The 20,127-nt window shown below is 34.0% G+C and overlaps 1 protein-coding gene and 1 long non-coding RNA gene across 4 annotated transcripts in view; one reads left to right on the top strand and one right to left on the bottom strand.

The window, feature by feature from the left end:
- Window positions 1–613: 613 nt before the first annotated feature.
- The window catches only part of LOC129242699 (plasma membrane ascorbate-dependent reductase CYBRD1), a 53,199-nt gene continuing 33,685 nt past the window's right edge, over window positions 614–20,127 (bottom strand). For all 3 annotated transcript variants that reach the window (XM_054879499.1, XM_054879498.1, XM_054879497.1), the window contains exons 2-4: window positions 7,561–7,764; window positions 1,837–2,200; window positions 614–1,736 (exon numbers count right to left, since the gene is read on the bottom strand). In XM_054879499.1, the coding sequence (XP_054735474.1) occupies window positions 1,574–1,736; window positions 1,837–2,200; window positions 7,561–7,759 (726 nt within the window). In that variant the 5' untranslated portion in view covers window positions 7,760–7,764 and the 3' untranslated portion in view covers window positions 614–1,573. The remainder of the gene's footprint in view (window positions 1,737–1,836; window positions 2,201–7,560; window positions 7,765–20,127) is intronic.
- LOC129242700 (uncharacterized) lies at window positions 11,223–11,597 on the top strand. Its single transcript, XR_008582205.1, has 3 exons — window positions 11,223–11,311; window positions 11,366–11,433; window positions 11,494–11,597. It is a non-coding gene; the product is annotated as an uncharacterized LOC129242700 (long non-coding RNA).

Raw genomic sequence — 20,127 nt, 5'->3', positions numbered from 1 at the left:
ATTGAACCATATTTTTACGAAAATCGTCGAGAACAAGTGATTTCTGTGGGCCGTGTCTCTTATCGACGCAAGCTGAACGATTATATTCTGCCAATAATACGAGAACAGCCTTCATTCAGCACATAGACATGGTTTCAGCAAGAAGGCTCCACGCCACACACGGCCAGAGAGTCCATGGCAATAATGCGTGGTTTTTCGCCTAACAAACTGATAAGCCCACTGCCCATTTCAGAACTAAAAGAAAGTATCGATCGCGAGGTTAATGGAATCTCAACATCACTTCCCAAGTGAGTGGCACGAAGTACGAAGTACCAGATTCCAAGAGTGTATGCGATGTAACGGTCAATATTTAGAGAAAAAATAAAAAAAAGCTGCGCTTATTATAATTAGTTATTAAAATAATCTTTTATTATTAGTAACATTTTTTTAAATTTAGCTTTTAAATCCTAATTCTGCCACAGGGCCCCCTATAGTTCAAAACTAGTCGGATTGATTGTAGGTTTCATAACCTATAAATAATAGATGCTCATTCTATATAAAGGCCCCACAATGCAATGGTAGCCAACAGGAGCGGTTTAAGCTATTGGATTGTGATTTATAACTGAAACAGATATTTCAAATTCAACTTTAAATATTTCTTTATTCAATAAATTTGAATATATTGTACATACATATGAATGCTTACGATAAATTCATGAATACATCCAACAACACTTATGGATATTTGTCTTTTTTCCTGTTTATATGTATGTACATATACTATACATATGTATATTTATTCATACTCTATATTTTTATATCTTTATGTGTACATAAGCAAGTATGCACGCACTAAATAAAATAATACATATTTGTAGATCCAAAATAAACATCTTTTCGTAGAAAATTAATTAGTTAAACAAATATTATATAATATAAATCAATAATTTTTTTTAATGCATGCTTGATTGGTTATCTCGTTGTTTTTGTGTATTTATTTATTTATTTATTTTTTGTTTTTATATAAAGCGTTTATAAACCTCTTAAAAAGCACCACAGATATTGTGCAATGTTCGGCATCTCCAAGTCGTTAACAGTTATAAGTATAGTAGTGGATGTATGTAAATGTGTATATAAATATAAGTGTATATATGTATGTATATTATGTTATGTATGTATATATTTAAAGCATATAAGTAAACAGAAAATACTTAAGTTAAGCACCGAAATTTTCAAATTTATAAAGCACCTAACGTAAATGCATACATTTTCCATACATTTTATATGTATGTACATATGTTTTTTTTTTGTGAATGTGCGCTTGTTTGTGTACGCAAGTTACTTCATATAGTACATATATGTATGTATGTAGTATGCAATATGAAAATACATACAAGTATATGTATGTTTTTAAAGTCAATTAATGTATGCAATTGCATTACATTAGTAGATTTGTAGTTGGCAACGTAGTCATAGCTACTCACATAACAAAATAGCGTAGTAAGTTAAAAATATAACGGTAAGAACGAACGTAAGGTTTTCATTTTTCGACTATCTTCACGCTTTTTCACCCTTTCCCATGTTTTGTCAGCATTTACTCATTTACACCCGTCAATAGAACAGCATCCTCAGGCAATGGTTCGCGTTTGTAAGATGATTCAGTGGCCAAGTACACAACCAAGGCACCGAAAATCACATAGAATACACCAATACAGTTGGCCATAACTCCAGCATTTGAGAACGATGAATAATCCGAACTGAAAAATATAAAATTTCATGTTAATATATGAATAGGCATATTTATTTTCAGTTTATTAAAAATATTTTTTTTTTTACTTTTTTACATTATTTACTCACATAGCGAATAGAGCCTTTTCGGTGACACCCATTAGTGCACTTGCGATGGCTAAAACGAATCCAAATAGGCCAAAATAAATATGCAATGGCATGTAGGCGACCTTAAGTGATTGTCGCCACCCTGGGGCGAGATAAGCTGTAAATCCTGCTACATACTGCAAACCGAATACGATGACGGCGCCAAGCCCGAGCCAAGAGTGCAACGAATACATATTTGGTATTGGTGGATCGGCTAAGTTGTGCGAGTCGAAGACGGTTATCAAAGCAATGACAGTCAGGACAAAGGCTGTCAAATGGATGCCAGCATGTGATAGCTTGAGGGTCTTCTTGCGAACATTACGGAAGCCACGATATACCAGTATAGCTGCAAATCGTTGAACAAATATTAATGTGACTTAGATTAAAAGAAAAACGTGAACTAATTTTTTTGTATGTATGTATGTAAAATAATTCCATCAAATATTAAACAAAAAAAAACACAATGGTGATATATGTATGTAGGTAGGTAGAAGTGCCAGTCGGTCTCTATACCAACACACTTAGACCGTTGCCGATCCATTGTAATACAGTAGCAGTTTATCTGCTGCTCTTCGTTAAACCCTTTTGTTTTAAATGCAAACCCATTGATCTGGCTGGCTCTTATATCAGTATCATTCAAGAACAATGAGCCAAAGTATCTAAACCTAGTGGAATGCCACGCGGGACAGTAACAGAGAAGATGCCAGACAGACTTTTCCTCCCAATCTTTCGTGCAGCTTCTGCAATATGTAGTCGAAATGAGGTACGACCAATCTAGTTGAGGAATGATTTCATTCACAAATAATAAATAAAAATAGTTATTCTAAGTATAATCATGCAGGGCTGAACAAAGCTAAACATATTTTAAGAATAACAAAAGATAAACATATGTATTTTTTCTAAACAGCAAACAAAGAAACGAATATACAATTCGTGTACCTAAAACAGTAAGATGAGGTATAAATACCTATAAATACGACAGTCAAATATGTTGGCAGTCAGTCAAGTATTAACATAGTGTTAAGAACTACCCTAAAATTTAATTAAAAAAAAAAAAAAAATTTATATTATTCCAAAGTCAAGCAAGTCCTTAACTATCTTCCAAGTCTTTAACTATATTTGAGCATGTCGGCTAGGAGGCAGTGGCCTGTGATTAAAGTAACTAACAATAGAGACGTTCTTCATTGACCGATTAAGTAGCGCCTCTGAGCTTGGAAAAAAAGTTATTGATTATTTTGCGGGAGGGATATTACGATTAAGAAGACGAAATAGATTTGAAAGAATATATGGATATAAGTATATGAAATAATCAAAATAATCTTTCCAATTGATCACAGTAGCATTTGCTACCGCTGTTTTTGATAGATGGGTGTAGTGGTAAACGCTGGTCGAAGTATGTCGGTATGTAAACCCTGAATAATTTTGCCATTTACCAACCGATCGACTTCAACATACATATGTACATGTTTTCGATACGTCATTTCAGTACAACTTCAACCTTGGATCGCTTTACACTGAAACAACCGAAATCGACGCTATAAAACCCGAAATACTTGGCAACGTGATGACAAACGCAGAAAAAATATCGCAGTTTGTGATTGCTAATACAGGTGACCACTTGATTGATATTGTATTCAAAAAATAGCTTTAATAAATTGTAAATAACCAAACCAAATAAAAATACGTCACTTATAAAAATCAGTTTTTTTTTCAAAGTTATTCAATGTTTTCATATCGACATAAAAAATGGTGCACCCTGTATATCTAAAATATTACAGAGAAACTTGAACATCTATGAACATAACTACAACATCATATTGACGCGTTGAGGTCTCTTCATCGATTTATTCTTGGCCAAAGATGTCAATGCCAAACATTTATAACTTAGGGGAAGTTTTTATTTTCTACTTTTTTTCGAACGGCAGAGGTTTATCGATAGGTCTTAAATACTTATGGTGGGAATGTAGTTAGTCAAATAATAAAAATAAAGGGTGTTTAAATTTCAAGGGCCGATGTTGAATGTGAACCACACCTAAACGTCAAGTTTTTTTCTGCATTTCATTTGACATTTTTCAATTTCAGACTAAGTCAATAACCATGGAAAGATACACAATCGAGCAACGCGTTAAAGTTATTCAGGCTTATTGTGAAAACGTGATTTTTTCGGTCAATTTAATCGTCCAAATGTGCGTACAATCGGAAAAATTGTGCAAAAGTTTGAGCAAATCGGGTCCGTAAAAGATGTGAAAACACCAGTGCATGCTCGTAGAGCTCGTACTGCAGAGAAATCGCTGTTCGCGATCATGTGATTGAAGAGCCGTCCACCTCTATTCGTCGTCGTGCCCAACAATTGCACCTCTCACGCCCGTCGTTGATGAACATTATGCATTAAGACTTGCATTTACACGCTTACAAGATGCAATTGACTCAAGAACTAAAGCCTCTTCATTTCAAGCGTCGTCAATGGTCAGAATGGTGGCAGGAAATGGCAACCGTGAATGACCAATTTTCGAAAAAAAATCATATTCAGTGATGAGGCACATTTTCACCTCGATGGATTCGTTAATAAGCAGAAATGCCGCATTTGGACGAATGATAATCCAAGAGTGATTGCCGAAAAACCAATGCACCCACAAAGAGTGAATGTTTGGTGCGGTTTATGGGCCGGCGGCATCATTGGGCCGTATTTTTTCCATAGTGTTCGCTATCGTGAGATGATAACGAACTTTTTATGGCCCAAATTGGAAGATATGGATGTGGACGATATGTGGCTTTAACAGGACGGTGCCACTTGTCACACAGCTAACGAAACAATGGCTCTTTTGCGCGAAAAATTTGATGGCCGAATAATCTCACGTCGTGGCGATGTCAATTGGCCGCCAAGATCATGTGATTTGACACCGTTGCACTTCTTTCTTTGAGGTTATTTGAAAGAAAAGGTGTACGTCGATAAGCCAACAACAATGCAAGAGCTAAAGGATGTGATGATTCGGCACATTAACGGCATAGAACCTCAATTATGTCTCAGCGTCATTGAAAATTTGGACCCTCGGATGGAGGTGTGCCGCCGAGCCCTCGGCAGCAATTTGGCCGATATTTTGTTCCATACGTAATTGAGCTATTGAGCCAATATTATCATAATAAAGAGAAATGACAATAATTTTGTAAAAAAATTGTATTTTATTCAAAATTAATACCGGCCTTTGAAACTTGACCACCCTAGATGAAACATGGGGTCTCAATTAACAGGTCATAATTTCCTTTGTTCAGAACTAGATGTTTTATTTGACTCCAAGAACGGCCTTCTCTGACCGCCTCTGCTGCGGACTCTTGTCGCCTCCATGTATTGGCTGGTCTCCCGCACCTAGGGATTCCTTGGGGATTCTAGTCTAGCGCTGTCCTTGCGATGTCATCCCGTGGTTTGCGCAATGTGTGTCCGATCCATTTCCACTTGCGACGCATAATTTCTATGTGAACTAGTGTTTGCCCGGTAGCCGCCCAAAGATCATCGTTGCTAATAATATCAGGCCAGAATATCCGCATTATCTTTCGTAGGCAACGGTTCAGGAGGGATTGTAATGATTGTCATATGCTTGTTGTTAAGTTCCATGTTTCACATCCATACAGAACTACCGTCAAATAATAAAATGTTGGCAAAATCATTAAAAGTGGTCCAACAATCCTCATATCTCAAAGTCATGGCAGTGGTTCAATGGGTATGTTCCGTATGAGTTGAAACCGAGAGATCTGCAAAGTTTATTCTTCGCTTGTCGATACAAAGGCAAACACGGAAAGCTCTTCTACATCGCATTATATGAGGGTTGCTATTTGTGTTTCTTAGGCACTTCTAAAATTGTTTGTCACCATCTAAGATTTCTATTGCAACTGACTTTAAAAATTCACGAATTGGCTCATAAGATCGTCTTTCGTTGGGGAATTCCCTCGCTACCCGAAATGTGGAAAAAGTAGTGGCAATCGATGAAAAATACTTTGAAATACATATGTAGGAAATCCCTTTTTCAAAATAACGCTCTAAATTTTGTGAGAAAAATGGCGGAATCAAAGTTATACAACTTGCGAATAGTAATCAATTCGTTAATTCTAAAGGCCGACCGAAATTCGGTTCAGAAGTTTAAAAGTTCAGTTGTTGTTGTTGCAACAGTTCATCAAAGACTGCCAGTTCGGCGTCTTCGTGATCGTCATCGGCTACCGCATCTAACGGTAGGCCCAGAAGACATGCTGTTTCAACGGGTTGGTGCAGAGCGAGAGTGGGTGTTAGGTGGGTGGGTGTTCGGTGAGTGGATTTAAGAGGGCGTATGGTTAAGTGGTTAATAGTACAAAAGTTTTCTTTGACATCGGTTCCGCTTTGGACAAAAAGTTAAATTTTGGCCGAACATTTTTACTTTTTATTCCTTTAGAAAACATTCAAAACAGATTTGGGATAGAAGTACATGATAACGATATAATTTGCTGTAATAATATTGGAAAACATTATTTTTCATTAAAGGCTAATATTAACTTCATAGCCGTGAAATTCCGCCAGCATTTTCCCGTGAAATGTTGTTAGCAACATTAATGAGAATGGGAAGAAACGCAAAATTTATGAGCATCGCCTCAGAAGCAATTGGCAAATTTTAGCAAGAAAAGTGTTTTTAAACAAATTAACACACATATATTCTTTATTGTTACAAAAAAAAGTAAAGAAGATTTACTAACACTCTTTGCATAGACGTTTCCCTTAAAAATGCCATAGCTTCGGAATATTCCAACTCAGGCATTTCATTCGCAAACGAATTGTCAGTTTTCGCCCAATTTTCACAGAAATGTGCATTTTAAATAGTACGTGAGATACAGACTAAAATTCACGCATATCTCAAGGCAATGCAATTTGCATGGTTTTTGGCAGTTATTTCACGTGAATCGCAAATTTTATGTTAGCTTAAGTAATGATTTTTTAGACACCTCTCTAAACGGTGCCGCTTGCAAGGTGGAAATGCCGCTAAACTACTGTTTTTACAGTACAAAATAAAATGATTCAACTATGAGTATTTAGTAATTAGTAAATACATCTACACATGTAAAAAAATTTTTTTTTTGTTATTTTTACAAACATGTATGTATGTATGTATATGTTGTGGGCTGAAATTTAATGTGATTGAAACATAAGTATGTATGTATATATTATATAAAAATAATCTAAACATAGATTAAAAAGCCAGTCCCATTTATTACTTGGGCCCTTGAAAATGTTCGGTTGGATTTTCTATTTATCTCACTTTTCCGAAAATTTTCGAAACTCTATATAACTCACAACAATTTCGAAACTCACAATACATAATTTAAATTTTATGGTTACTATCATAACCGTTATCAATTACTTAGACATTAATAAAAAAGTCTTTACATATTCCATTATGCCATCGATGTCATTTAGTTGTTAAAAGCTGTACATACAGTCATACATATGCATATGTAACTAGATTTGTGTGTATATTTGTATGTATGGCTGTAGGTATTTATGACTCTCTTTCTATACATGTATGTATGTATGTAGGTTGTATGTTTGTATATCAGTAAACATGTACATTTATGTTCGCCTATGTGCATACATACATATGTTTGAACAAATATGCTTCATATTATATCTTCATTTGTACACTTGTAATTATATATGCATTATAAATTTTGGGTTGGTTCGTTACTTACAATTGCCATATAAGAATATTAGGCCGATTGTCATAAATAGCGGATGCCAGTTGAATTCCAGTTTGGGATTGGCGGTGCCGCCAACGCCGCCGAAATGTATGCCAACCCAACAGCCAACTAAAATAATCATCGTTACGCCACATAGCTGCGTCAAGATGTACAACACCTTGAAATTAGTGAGAGTGGCGTCCTCATCCATTTTACCTATAATTCAAGAAAATTTAATAATCATTAGCAGCAGTTCAAATACAAGAAAACTGTGTACATGTACGATCAATCCATAAAAAAAGTACATCTATGTAAATTCACTAACACCTTTCATATACACCATTGGCCAAAAGTATTAGGCACTCTTAATTACTCAATTTTAAAAAGCGAATTAATGATTTTTTATTATTAAATCAGTACAAATAAAAGGAATTATTGATGAAAATATTAATATTTAGAAGGTCCACCCTTCACTTTGATAACAGCAGCAATCGTCTGGGTATACCGCGTACAAGCTTTGCACATTCGGCTATACTTATGGCACCCCACCTTGAGTTAAAGCACTTCTCACCGACACCTTCAGCAGCCATACGGCCTCATACATCGTATACACAGCTTTTGCTTTTCTCGTGATAGCATTACATTTACTCTGCCCTGTACCAGAACTGTCAAATTTTTCAAGCATACTCGTATTCATCGAGGTTACGTGTTATTTTCTCAAAAAGTTGCACTCGCACCAGGCGAATTAGTGGCATTTTCTATCCTCTTCTATCCATTAAGTGAAGGTAAGCATTGTCTAGCGGATTTATTTATTCATTTAGTATATCTATAAGTATAAAATTTCTTACAGACAACATAGTACTAACAGTTACAATTACAATTAACATAAAACATAATTATTATATTTACTAATGCAACTGATAACATATTCCGAATTTCAGCCTTTTCTGAAGAGCGCTTTGATTCTTATAAAAGTATCAAAATTTGACCTGATCACTGAATACACCCAAAGATGACCATTTCCGAGATGGAATCCATAAATTGTTTGTTAGTTGACTTCCGCTGGAGCATAACCAATAATAATGTCAATATTAACACACTAACAAAAACTAGGCCAACATACCTTCAATAAGTCAATAAATGCTTTGGTACTAAGTGACAGAACAAACATATCATAAAACATAATTATTATATTTACTAATGCAACTGATAGCATATTCCGAATTTCACCTGCTTGCCACTTGTTAACACACTTGTTAAATTTTAAAAAGAAGGGAGTGATATGTTGGCAACAACAATGTGGAATGTCATGTTAATTTACAGTAAGTGCCACTGAAAATCGTGCACTTTCTTTTTGAAATGTTTACTTGTTTTGTAATTTATCATATATTTATGTAAATATAAAATTAAAAAAAGATCAACAATGTTAACAATTTAGAATGTTAGATTGAAGTCTTTAGTGGCAGTTCGGCTGCACTAAAGGCTCTGAAGAACGCAAAGCAAACCTCACAAATTGTTCAAGAATATAAGAAGAAGCTTAATTTCGTTGCAAGGCAGAACGAACACTGCGGCATTCAAGGGAATGAAATTGCCGATGGATTAGCCAACTGTGACCAGAGCCAATAATCAGAATCAGTGCTGCAGGAATCATGAAGTTGAGCTATTATGAAGCAATTTACATAAAGAGCGATAGTGTGGTCTAGAACGCTGCAGAACTGCAAAGTGTTTTGTGACAAGTCCGAACAGAAAACTGTCAAACTTTCTACTAAAACTTGGAAGGAAAGACGTTCGGCTGATGGGCGGTATTATTACAGAACACAACCCATGGTGTCAGCAAATGACCACCATTGGAGTCATTGAGGACCCGATTTGTCTGACTTGCTTAGAGGAGGCGGATAGTACTAAGCATTTTCTCTGTGAAAATTCCTGCATTTGCTAGAGCAAGGATGTGAGTTCCCCTGTGGGTTTCGATGTCATGAGAATGATTGAGGATATTTTCAGATATCCAGAGAATCGGGAAAATTCTCACAGGTCTAGCCAGATCTCTATTCTATCCTATATTTTTCTTTCTTTTACTTCTCTGCTTTCCTCCTTGACTATATATCCTTGCACTTTCCAAATCTTTAATACGACTTTTCAAATTTCAATTTCATTTCAACAATTTAGAAGTTATAAAATTTTAATATAATAGCATAAAATTCAAACTTGCACCGTACTAAATTAAAATTAAATGTGCTACAACACGACTTACCCGAAAATTTCCTAGAAAATCTGATTTTGTAATATTGATCAGCATTTTAAGAATTGTGGTAAAAAGTTGAAGGCTGTTTCTAAAAATACTGCTTTTCTAGAAACATAAACTATACGTTTTATTTTATTTCTTATATATTTACTAATTATTCAATGTACAGAAGTCATTTCACGTGCACTAATTAAAATTATTAATTAAAAATTGCGAACTATTGATTTTTAGACTTTTTAATATGGCAGGTTTACAGATAATTAATAATTACCCACGAACCAGACCATCCAATTTCTATGTAAGTTTTTTCATGTAGTTTTCGAGGTACATACACATAACGGTTGTGAATTAAGATACAAATTCTTTAGCCACTAACATATTAAATAAAAAGCACTTAACTTTACTATTTTTCGCTCATATATACGTATATAAAATTTTCGAGATATTTACAATGTTAAAAAATGGGCGTTTTCGCAAAAATATGAAAATTTTCGACATATGCACATCGTAAGAAATATAAGAAAAACAACTTTTGAAATTTTTTAATTTTTCTCATTTCTTAAAACTATCATACATACGAGTAACATCAAAAACCGACTTACAAAAAATCTGTTTTAAAGCTTCAGCCAAATAATTTTGGTACCCACAAAGTTTCAGATGAATTACAATAGCACACAAATAATGGAATATTTTAAAGTGTAGGTATTTTTTTATTTGTAATTGACATATATTTCAGTAGATGTCATTTTTGAAGCTGTCAGTTTCTGAATTAAAATTTTGGCTAAATATAGGGAAGACATTCTAAATAATGAAGGAAAATATATTATTGATTGATAAATACTTTAAACATATTTTTTATTAATTTTTATTAATTTTAAAACCACCTTTAAAAAACGCACGAACTTATGGACTGACCTGATATTTACATATAAGCGGTTTCCTTATCAAATGATCTAACTATTTTGGACATTGTCATCAGTTAAAGCACAATTAGTGTAAACTTAACTTAACTTTAACTACGATTATTCAATACTTCAATGTTTTGTTTCTGTATCTTCTACGACATCTGTTTCCCCTATAATGATACACCAAATAAATTATTTTCAAACATAGTTTCTACACATGATTCAATTATAGAAGGTTAGGTAAGTAAACAGCTTTCTCGCTCCCTCTTGACATATCGGCTCCCTTATTTGAAAACGTGTTGCTTCTTTACAAAAAAAGTACCTATTTCACAAAAAAATTTTTGAATTGTAATATAGTAAAAACTAAACTTTTGGTGCAAATTATTTGGTCGGCAACACCGTTTCCACTTTGACGCTGTGTTTTGTTATTATTCGTTGAAAATCTTTTATCTGTTTGTAAACATTCAAGTAAGTATAATAATAAAAGCTAATTATTTTGTAAATTAATGTCGTTTTTCACTATTTAGGTCGATTATGTCTTACATATGGTGATAGTCGATTATTTGGAGTCGACTTTCTGCTGCAGAAAACCACCGGTTCGTGAATTTTCATACATGTAAGTCCAGATCAGACATTTGTAAAAATTCTTATTAAAGTTTTTCATTCATAGGTTTTTATAGCAGCGTTTTTGCAAATATAACAGAGACCACCTTACATACAATACATAAACTACAGTTAGTAAGTTCTTTTAGAATATTTGCTAATAAATTGTAATAAATAAAAAGTTTTTATTTGTAGGACTTCACAGACGAGCAATTGCTGCGGAAGGTGTGTGTTGAAGAGCTAGGTGGCCCAACTATTGTGGTTTTTAGAAACGAAAGCACGTATGCGCGTATTTCTACCATTGTCTCAATTTTTTTCTTATATTTAGAAATGATCGACTGAACTTCTGCTTTCGCAATGTCTTTACGGTAACATACTACATGCATCTACATGTATTGTTATGTACGAAATAAGAAAAAAAAATTAAACTTTCTGTTTCATCTCATTCCTGTCGATTAAGTAAAGCGTTTTTCAATAGGTGCGCTTCAACTTTTTTCTGATAGGGAGGGCGAACGACGCAATATTTTTTATTTTTCTCTTGTCATTTGTAAACTTCATTAGTATACATTAAATGTATATGTTCAAACTCGATAATAAAAAAAATTAGTTAAAAAAGTCAAACCGTTTGTGTTTTATTCAAAAAAAAAGTTGAAGCGCGCTTACTGAAAAACGCTTTATATTTTGACCTTTGGTGTATTAAAAGACTTGTACTATTGTAGTAAATTAAACACATTAAATTCCTTTATTATGACTATTTTTTGTTCTCTTCCACAAAATATACTCCAATCTATTGCAAGATTATATATATATATATATATAATTGGCGCGTACACGAGCTCTTCCTCCTATTTGTGGTGTGCGTCTTGATGTTATTCCACAAATGGAGGGACCTACAGTTTCAAGCCGACTCCAAACGGCAGAAAAAAAAACACATACATAAGTAACATCCCATAGTTCTGCGTGCTCTTGTGTTAGATAAACATCGAAAATATTCTAAATAAATACTACATTTGTTTAAAGAAAAAACTATAATTTTTCTGTCGTTTTGTTTTAATGTAGATTAAATAACCAATATACTTGTTTTTCTCTTAGTACAGGACTAATTAGTTACTTTACGTACTTTTTTACTACCTTTAGGCAAGAAGGGGAAAACATTTTTCCCTTTTTCCCATCCTTCGTAAATGCAGCCCTAAAATAAGGGAGTGTCAAAGCGCCCTTGTCACTACTTACCTAACCTTCTATAATTGAATCATGGTTTCTACATACTTTTATTTTGAAGAGTTATAAAATTGAAACGTATACTTCATTTCATATTCTTTACGTCTTTATCAAATAGCAAAGAGAACGAAGTTGAAAAGTAAACAATTTTTTTTTTCAACAGCTGGATATAATCAATTTCGTTCGAAATCTACATACATATATTAATGTCAAGGAGCTACTATAAATATTTAAAACGATTTATTTATAGAAAAATGTGTCCTTTGAAATTTCAAAGCCCTTTAAAAAATTAAATTGATGATTGGGCCATTTTTTCTTTGAATACACATTTTACGAGGGCGGTTCAGAAAGTACCAATGTTTGATGACAGAGGGCATTTCTGAGTAAAGTTGGTGTTAGCATCTTGTGCTGCCATCTATCAAACGACGCCAAAGCAAGTTTCAAACTGATTGATAGGTTAGTTTGGATTTGGCAGCTAGAGTAAGACGTGTTTCGTGATTTTCGCTAAAATGGAAAAAGAGCAGTATCGTTCGGTAATTCGCTTTTTTGTTTCGGATGGGAAAAAATGCGAAAAGATAAAAGCAATGCTGGATGCTGTGTATGTAAAACTTAAATTTGCTTTTTCAAAATATCAAATTTTCTAAGAATCAACAAATTTTCATTAGCACTAAAATCTTCTCAGAGTGACCTTTTTAACCTTTCTTTGTATATTAATACAATTTTTTTTAAGTTACAGTTTCAGTAGCTTTAAATTAAAAAAAGGAAACAAACACCAAACTTAAAAATTTTCACACTTTAGGTATAAAAAGCACTCAATTTATTTCGAAGAGCAAGTGGTCGACAATACTGCACAACTCAGCTAATGCGACGTCACACACTATCTGATGGGTGCAATCTTGTTTCTATTATTCTTGAATTCCCTCATACCTGGTGCTATCTCACATCTGGAAACATTACCGTTAATATGAATCTATATATGTATGTGCACATATGTATGTATACTTATGCATGAACATTTGCAGGCACAGATGAGTAATTAAAACGAACACTTCAGAGTAGCCCCAAGGACTTGCCTTCCCACAATTAGCTCACACAATTAGAGTTTGGTTGCTCTCCAGAGGATACTTACGGTATATAGTACTTATTTTTTTGCAAAAACAGGTACCTTTACATATCTATACCAAAAGTGTTCGCTCAACTGCTTTCCCGCTAATGAAAAAGAAAATTTAATAAGTCTTCAATCTTCTATGAACATCACTTTGCACTTACAACTGCGAGAAATATTAAAAACGTTAAAAGTGTAAAAATAATCAAGGTTCCATTCAATATGAGTAAGCTCGTGTGATAGAAATGTTTGTCAAAACATACATATATATGTATGTGCATGCATCCAAACATGAAAAAATAGTTCATGTATGTAAGTAAACCTACCCTCCCAAAAATGCGACTGCTGCCACTTTTATTCTGTTTATATGAAATTAACAGTTCCCGTTTGATTAAACATGGGCTGTCAAAACAATAATGTTTCGTTCACATGGCACGTAATTCACACTCTAAGTAATTCGCGAACTACCCTATTTCCACGGCGTATTCGTAATGCACTTAGTAGCTCTCCTGCTTGTTCTTGTTCTTAGCTTTTTATTACTATTATTTACTGCGCATATACATAGATGATGGCGAAAACGGGTAAGTTTAAACTAAGATTTTACTTTATTTTATAGCGAAGATTTAATTAATTTACTCCCTTCATATTACAGCTATAAGAAATAGCGCCAACAAATAGCAGAAGGCCGGCGAAAGGCACTGATAGGATATGGGACAAGCAGTGTAGCTGTCGAAATATACCCACATCCTTTTAGAAATGATGCAGGAATTGCTGAACCAAGGATTTGTGTATTGGTAAAACGAAGTTGCTCCTTTTAAGTGAGCAGTACCTCGACGTGACACGAATTAAAAAACGAATTACAAATGAGAGATCGAATTATGTGGCGTAGGAACTTAGGAACTTAGCATAATTGTACCCTTTTGTTCCCAAATATATATAAAGGGAAACTAGTCGGCCTCAAAATTCATAATTTATATACAAACATGTATGGTAAAGCAATAGGATACTTTTTCCCCCGCGCCCGGAGTTTTCAGAGGGGCCCGGACTCGAGATTATAAGTATTTATATGAATTAGACATCATTGGAAAGGGCCCGCATTTGCAATTTTCCCCCGGGGCCCGGATATGCTCTCTACGACCCTGACTACAAGTAATTTACTGTCATTTTTGATTTGAAAAATTCACATGCCCGAGAGTGAACACGAACCGGAGTCTTCTGAATGTTAAGCTGTGGTCAAGTGTTGGTGCAGTGGTTATTTACGTTTCATTCTCAATCTTGAATCCAAGAAATTATTCGAAATTGTTGAATTAATACCCAATTATACCCCACGGAGACTTATTCCGGAATACTCGTTTTAGAGATTAGTCGCTAAATTTGTTGGAGGGTACTGCAGCCAAACCTACTGCTTTTCAACTACTTTACTCCCAGTTTGCTATGCAGCCCAACTAGTTCAGCTTCAACATTTTTTCATGTCAAGCAACTGGTACTTTCAACATAGCTATAGCCTCCTAGATGTCAGTTGCCAGCCTCTGCATCAACATTATAGACGTGTCAATTATTAAAGGACCTCATAAAGAACCAAAACAAGCAGATGATTGATTCCCTCTACATACATTTATATTCGTCTAATCTTTCTGGCGATCATCCTTAAATTTTAAAGCAATAAAATAATACATATTTTGCATAAACCTTTAACTAGCCGTTTTGCAACTGGTCTCTCCCAAACTAGTATAACTTACCTCTTTATAAACCAGCTTATGAGCTAGAAGGTTTGCTGATTAGTTTGGCTTTTAATGCTGCAAAAAATATCATTTCTAAAAATTGGCAAAAGTACAATGGCTGATAACAACAACATTTGAGTTAAAAAATAAAAAATGAGACAAAATTACTCCCACGCAATTAAAGCCAAGTTCTTGATAACCTTGAGTTTTTGGCGCTTGTTGCGTTAATTTGCATGTTGGTACATATAAAGACATGTATATGCATACATACGTATCCATTAGGATGGTCGAAAAGTAACAAATATGATAACTAAAAAAATAAGTTTTTCTTTCGCTACCCCCTAAATTTATGCTATGGCCAAAAAACTGAGGCACCTGTTTTTTTATTTTATGATATATTTTATTTAATATATACCCATCCTGCTGACCTTTTGAAAATTACCATTGAACTCCCTTAGGAGAATGCACTACTTTTACTATTTTACTATTTTAACATTTCAAAAACAATTTTAATTAAAAAACCAAAAATATTTATTCCGTAGTTTCTTACTTTTAGTACCATTATTTTGACGTTTGTGAAGAGAATTTGAAAGAGGAGATTAAATAATATGATATAAATAATATAATATAATAATAATAAATAACTGTTTATAACAAATTAACGGAATAGTGCATTCCCCCACAGGATACCATTGGTAATTTTTAAAGCGTTGGTGACAAATATTAAATAAAAATAAATAAAAATAATAGCGGTCATATAAAAAATGTAGGAGGTAGCATCAAGAAACATATATTGATTTTTTTGGGCCATCCTAATATGTATGTACTCGTACATACATACTCTGTAATATTTCTATATACATACTTTATACATAGTTTTACGCATACCCACTACATGTCTACATCGATACTGGCATACATACATACGAACTCAATTGTTTGACTACATATTTATATGGTGAGTGAAGAATAATAATACTATATCTCCATTTTTCAATTATTCATTTACATTCCCATATTGCCTCGGAATAATCACAATTATGCATGCCTACACGATAAAAAAGTTTAAATATGTTCAGGCAAATATGGCCATAAAAAATGCTTGGCACAAAAAATGCATTTTAAAAAATTTAATGAATGAATAATAGAATAAAATGTTAAAGGTTGCAGGTGCATAATATCGGCCAAAGAGTTTTTAATCGGCGATTTCACCATATCAGTCCATGGAAAATATATGAAATATTATGGCGTTAAGGGTATTCAGATGCTCGAAAAAATGATGATTTTCAAAAAATTTTTTTTGCTAGTCAATCGTTTTATTTTTCAAAAATAAAAACATAGCATTAATTCATAATGTTTTGACTTGAGTTTAGCAAAATTAAAAAAAAATTAATAATTGTAAAAGTTATCGCTGTTTGCCCTGTCTGCCTTTTTCTCCAGAAATCCCTTTCGGTGATCATCTCAAGTCCTTAGGGATTCATCTAAAATCACTCGGGCAAGAGAAATTAATTTTATTAATAGATAATCTTGTGCCTGATCAAAGTTTCTTTTTTTCAAAATTTACAATATGGCGGCCTCAGGAAATATTTTTCAGATGTTCGAAAAAAAACCGACAATTAATAATTTAAAAAGATTGAAATTTTGAAAAAAAAATTCTTCGATCAGGCACGTGTTTTTTATGTTTTTCAAAAGCAATATAAATTTTATTGAAATCTACCAAACGGTCTTTAAGTTACAGTGATCGCCAGTTCAAACAACATAGTTTTGAGAAAAACGCATTTAAAGTTTTTGTTTGTTTTTGCCCGAGTGCCTTTTGTTAATTGTTGAATAACTCGAAAATTATTTATCGGATTCAGTTCAAATATTTTTAATATATTATTCTTGAAGAAAATGCAACAAAAAATCTATTTTCAATTCTGACTACCCCTAACCCTTTATGAGGAGACACCTGACGGTGAGATAAAAGTGTAAGAGCTGCCCTTTGTAGAACAGCGTTATGTCGCACTACACAAATTAGAGGGAAAACTTGGCCTAGCCACCCTTCACCGTTGTATAAAAAATAAAATAAATAATTGGCGCGTACACTTCTGTTAGGTGTTTGGCCGAGCTCCTCCTTCACCGTTGTATGCGTACTATAAATCTATATACTTACATACATACGTATTTACATAGGAAATTCGGTGGTAGGTGGTATTATAAATTTGAGTTCAACGAGAAACATCTTTCAAAAAAGTCTGCGCTAATTCTGACTGATCTGTCAAATAGTTTTTTTTTAATTCCATACCAATCAAAAGGTTAAGAAGCTTAAAAACTCTTTCTTGACAACTGAAACCAGCATCTACTGATTTACAAAAATACTGTACCGAATTTACCAACTTGAAGAGACAACAAACCCAACAACAGGTATTGTAGCAGCATAAACATTCTCCGTAGAAGTATGGGGAATACTGCTGGAGTGCCAGTCCTTGACCGGATATAAATCCGCGTCGTTCAGGTAACGTAGAACCGACTACGATGGAAACACTCCCATCACATTACTCACTTATGTATACCTGTATGTATGTATGTATATACTATTTAATTGGCGCGTACACCCTTTTTGGGTGTTTGGCCGAGCTCCTCCTCCTATTTGTGGTGTGCGTCTTGATGTTGTTCCACAAATGGAGAAACCTACAGTTTCAAGCCGACTCCGAACGGCAGAGAGATTTTATGAGGAGCTTTTTCATGGCAGAAATACACTCGAAGGTTTGCCATTGACTGCCGAGGGGTAACCGCTATTAAAAAAAAACTTTTTCTTCATTTTTGGTCTTTCACCGAAATTCGAATCTACGTTCTCTCTGAATTCTGAATGGTAGTCACGCACTAACCATTCGGCTACCGCAGCCGCCACATTAATCACTTATTTCAGTTTATTTTGCATAAATATATATTTGGATTTGAAAAAGTTATCCGCAAAATGGATGCCGTGATTGCTCCCAATTGGCAGCAAACCCAATAGTTACACTACTTCAGAGAAATGTTTGACCATGTTCAATCGAAATACGAATGAATTTTCAGTCCCTTTAGTAATCGAATGAATGTTGAATGAAAGTCGATGAATAGACTTCTCGTAGTGGATCAAGCATAAGAAAACCAACGTGAGTCTCTCGGCCAACAAGCTCATGACGTAATGCCTTTTGTATCTCTTCGATGACGATTGGCAGAAAAAATGCTCGCATTTGACGAAGAAAAAATTTTCTTCCACCAAAACAACGATTATTTCCAGTTCTCAAACATGGGGGGTCGAATGAAGAATTCGCCCTTAATATTTAGATGTCTTGAGAAGTCTTATTCGTTGGAGAGTATTGTAACGTGGTTTAGGAACCAGCATTAACACCGATAACAATGTCAGCCTTGAAATCCAACGTAGAATCTCTCTTGCCAACAAGTGCTACTTTGGACTAAGTAGGCGATTGAGTAGTAAAGTCCTCTCTCGACGAACAAAACTAATACTTTATAAGGCTCTCATCCTGCTCATCCTAATGTATGGCGCAAAAGCTTGGACGACGACAAAATCCGATGAAGCGACGCTTGGAGTGTTTGAGAGAAAGATTTTGCGGAAGACTTTTTGACCTTTGCACGTTGGCGATAGGAATATCGCGCGTGATAGAACAATGAGCTGTATGAGCTTCACGACGACATAGACATAGCGCAGCGATTGAATATCCAGCGGGTACGTCGGCTGGGTCATGTCGTCCGAATGGATACAAATGCTCCAGCTCTGAAAGTATTCGTTGCGGTACCAGCTGGTGGTAGCAGAGGAAAAGAGCCTTCCTCTGCGTTGGAAAAATCAGGTGCAAAAGTACTTGGGTTCACTTGGTGTGTTCATATGGCCCCGGTTAGGACGAGAAAGAAACAACTGGGGCGCTTTGCTAAACACGTCCAAAATCGCGAAAGCAGTTATCGCACCAATCAAGAAGAAGAAGTTTCAACAAACGAAATTGTATTCTTAGTATGTGAGAGTTTTTAAAGTAAGTTTGACATAAAGCAATATTAAATTTTACGTACGCTTGCTTTTTCTAAGATTTGAGACATTTTTAGCGTGGTCAGAAAAATTTAAAAATGAAGTTTATCGAGCTAAAAATAGACTATTACTTAATTTCTACTCGCTTATGTATATTCAACATAGGTTAATTTTTAACTCAAGTTGAAAACTGAATAGAGTTAACACCATAGCCACATATTATATAATATTATTTTATTTCATAAGGAAATACACTTCGTAAGAAAATCGAATACGTATGAAAACCACTTTTTTTATTTAATTATATTTTATTTTTATTGTACTTTGAACAGCTTGACTTAATCACAAAATACAAACTTTAATCCGAGTTAAAGTTTCTACCGAGGCAAAAAACTCGAGTAAACTGCTTAATTCGATCAGCTGTATACTAAAAAATTTTTTGTAGCAAAGTTTTGTTTATTTCAATTTTCCGGGTAAACATTCGTACATATTTTTAATTGAGTGAAAGGATTTTCTTGCGAAATGAATATTTTTTGTGATAACATTTTAGTGAAAGGAAAAACACGCTTCATAAAATCAGTCCGTTATGTTATGCTTTAATATTGTTATATTTTACCTACTAACAATTTTTTCATTTGGGCCAATGCTGACGCCTCTCTATCAAATATGTTATAATTATCGGGTTCCTAAATATATTTCAATGAGAAGTAAAGCACAGATATGTCAAATAATTATAATTAATGATTTGTTGAAAAAAGCACTTTAATTGAATGAATAGATAC

The sequence above is a fragment of the Anastrepha obliqua genome, chromosome 3 (genome assembly GCF_027943255.1).
Source record: "Anastrepha obliqua isolate idAnaObli1 chromosome 3, idAnaObli1_1.0, whole genome shotgun sequence".
In the NCBI taxonomy this organism is placed as follows: Eukaryota; Metazoa; Arthropoda; class Insecta; order Diptera; family Tephritidae; genus Anastrepha; species Anastrepha obliqua.
The sequence above is the reverse complement of the archived record's forward strand: the minus strand, read 5'-3'. Positions and strand labels throughout refer to the sequence as shown.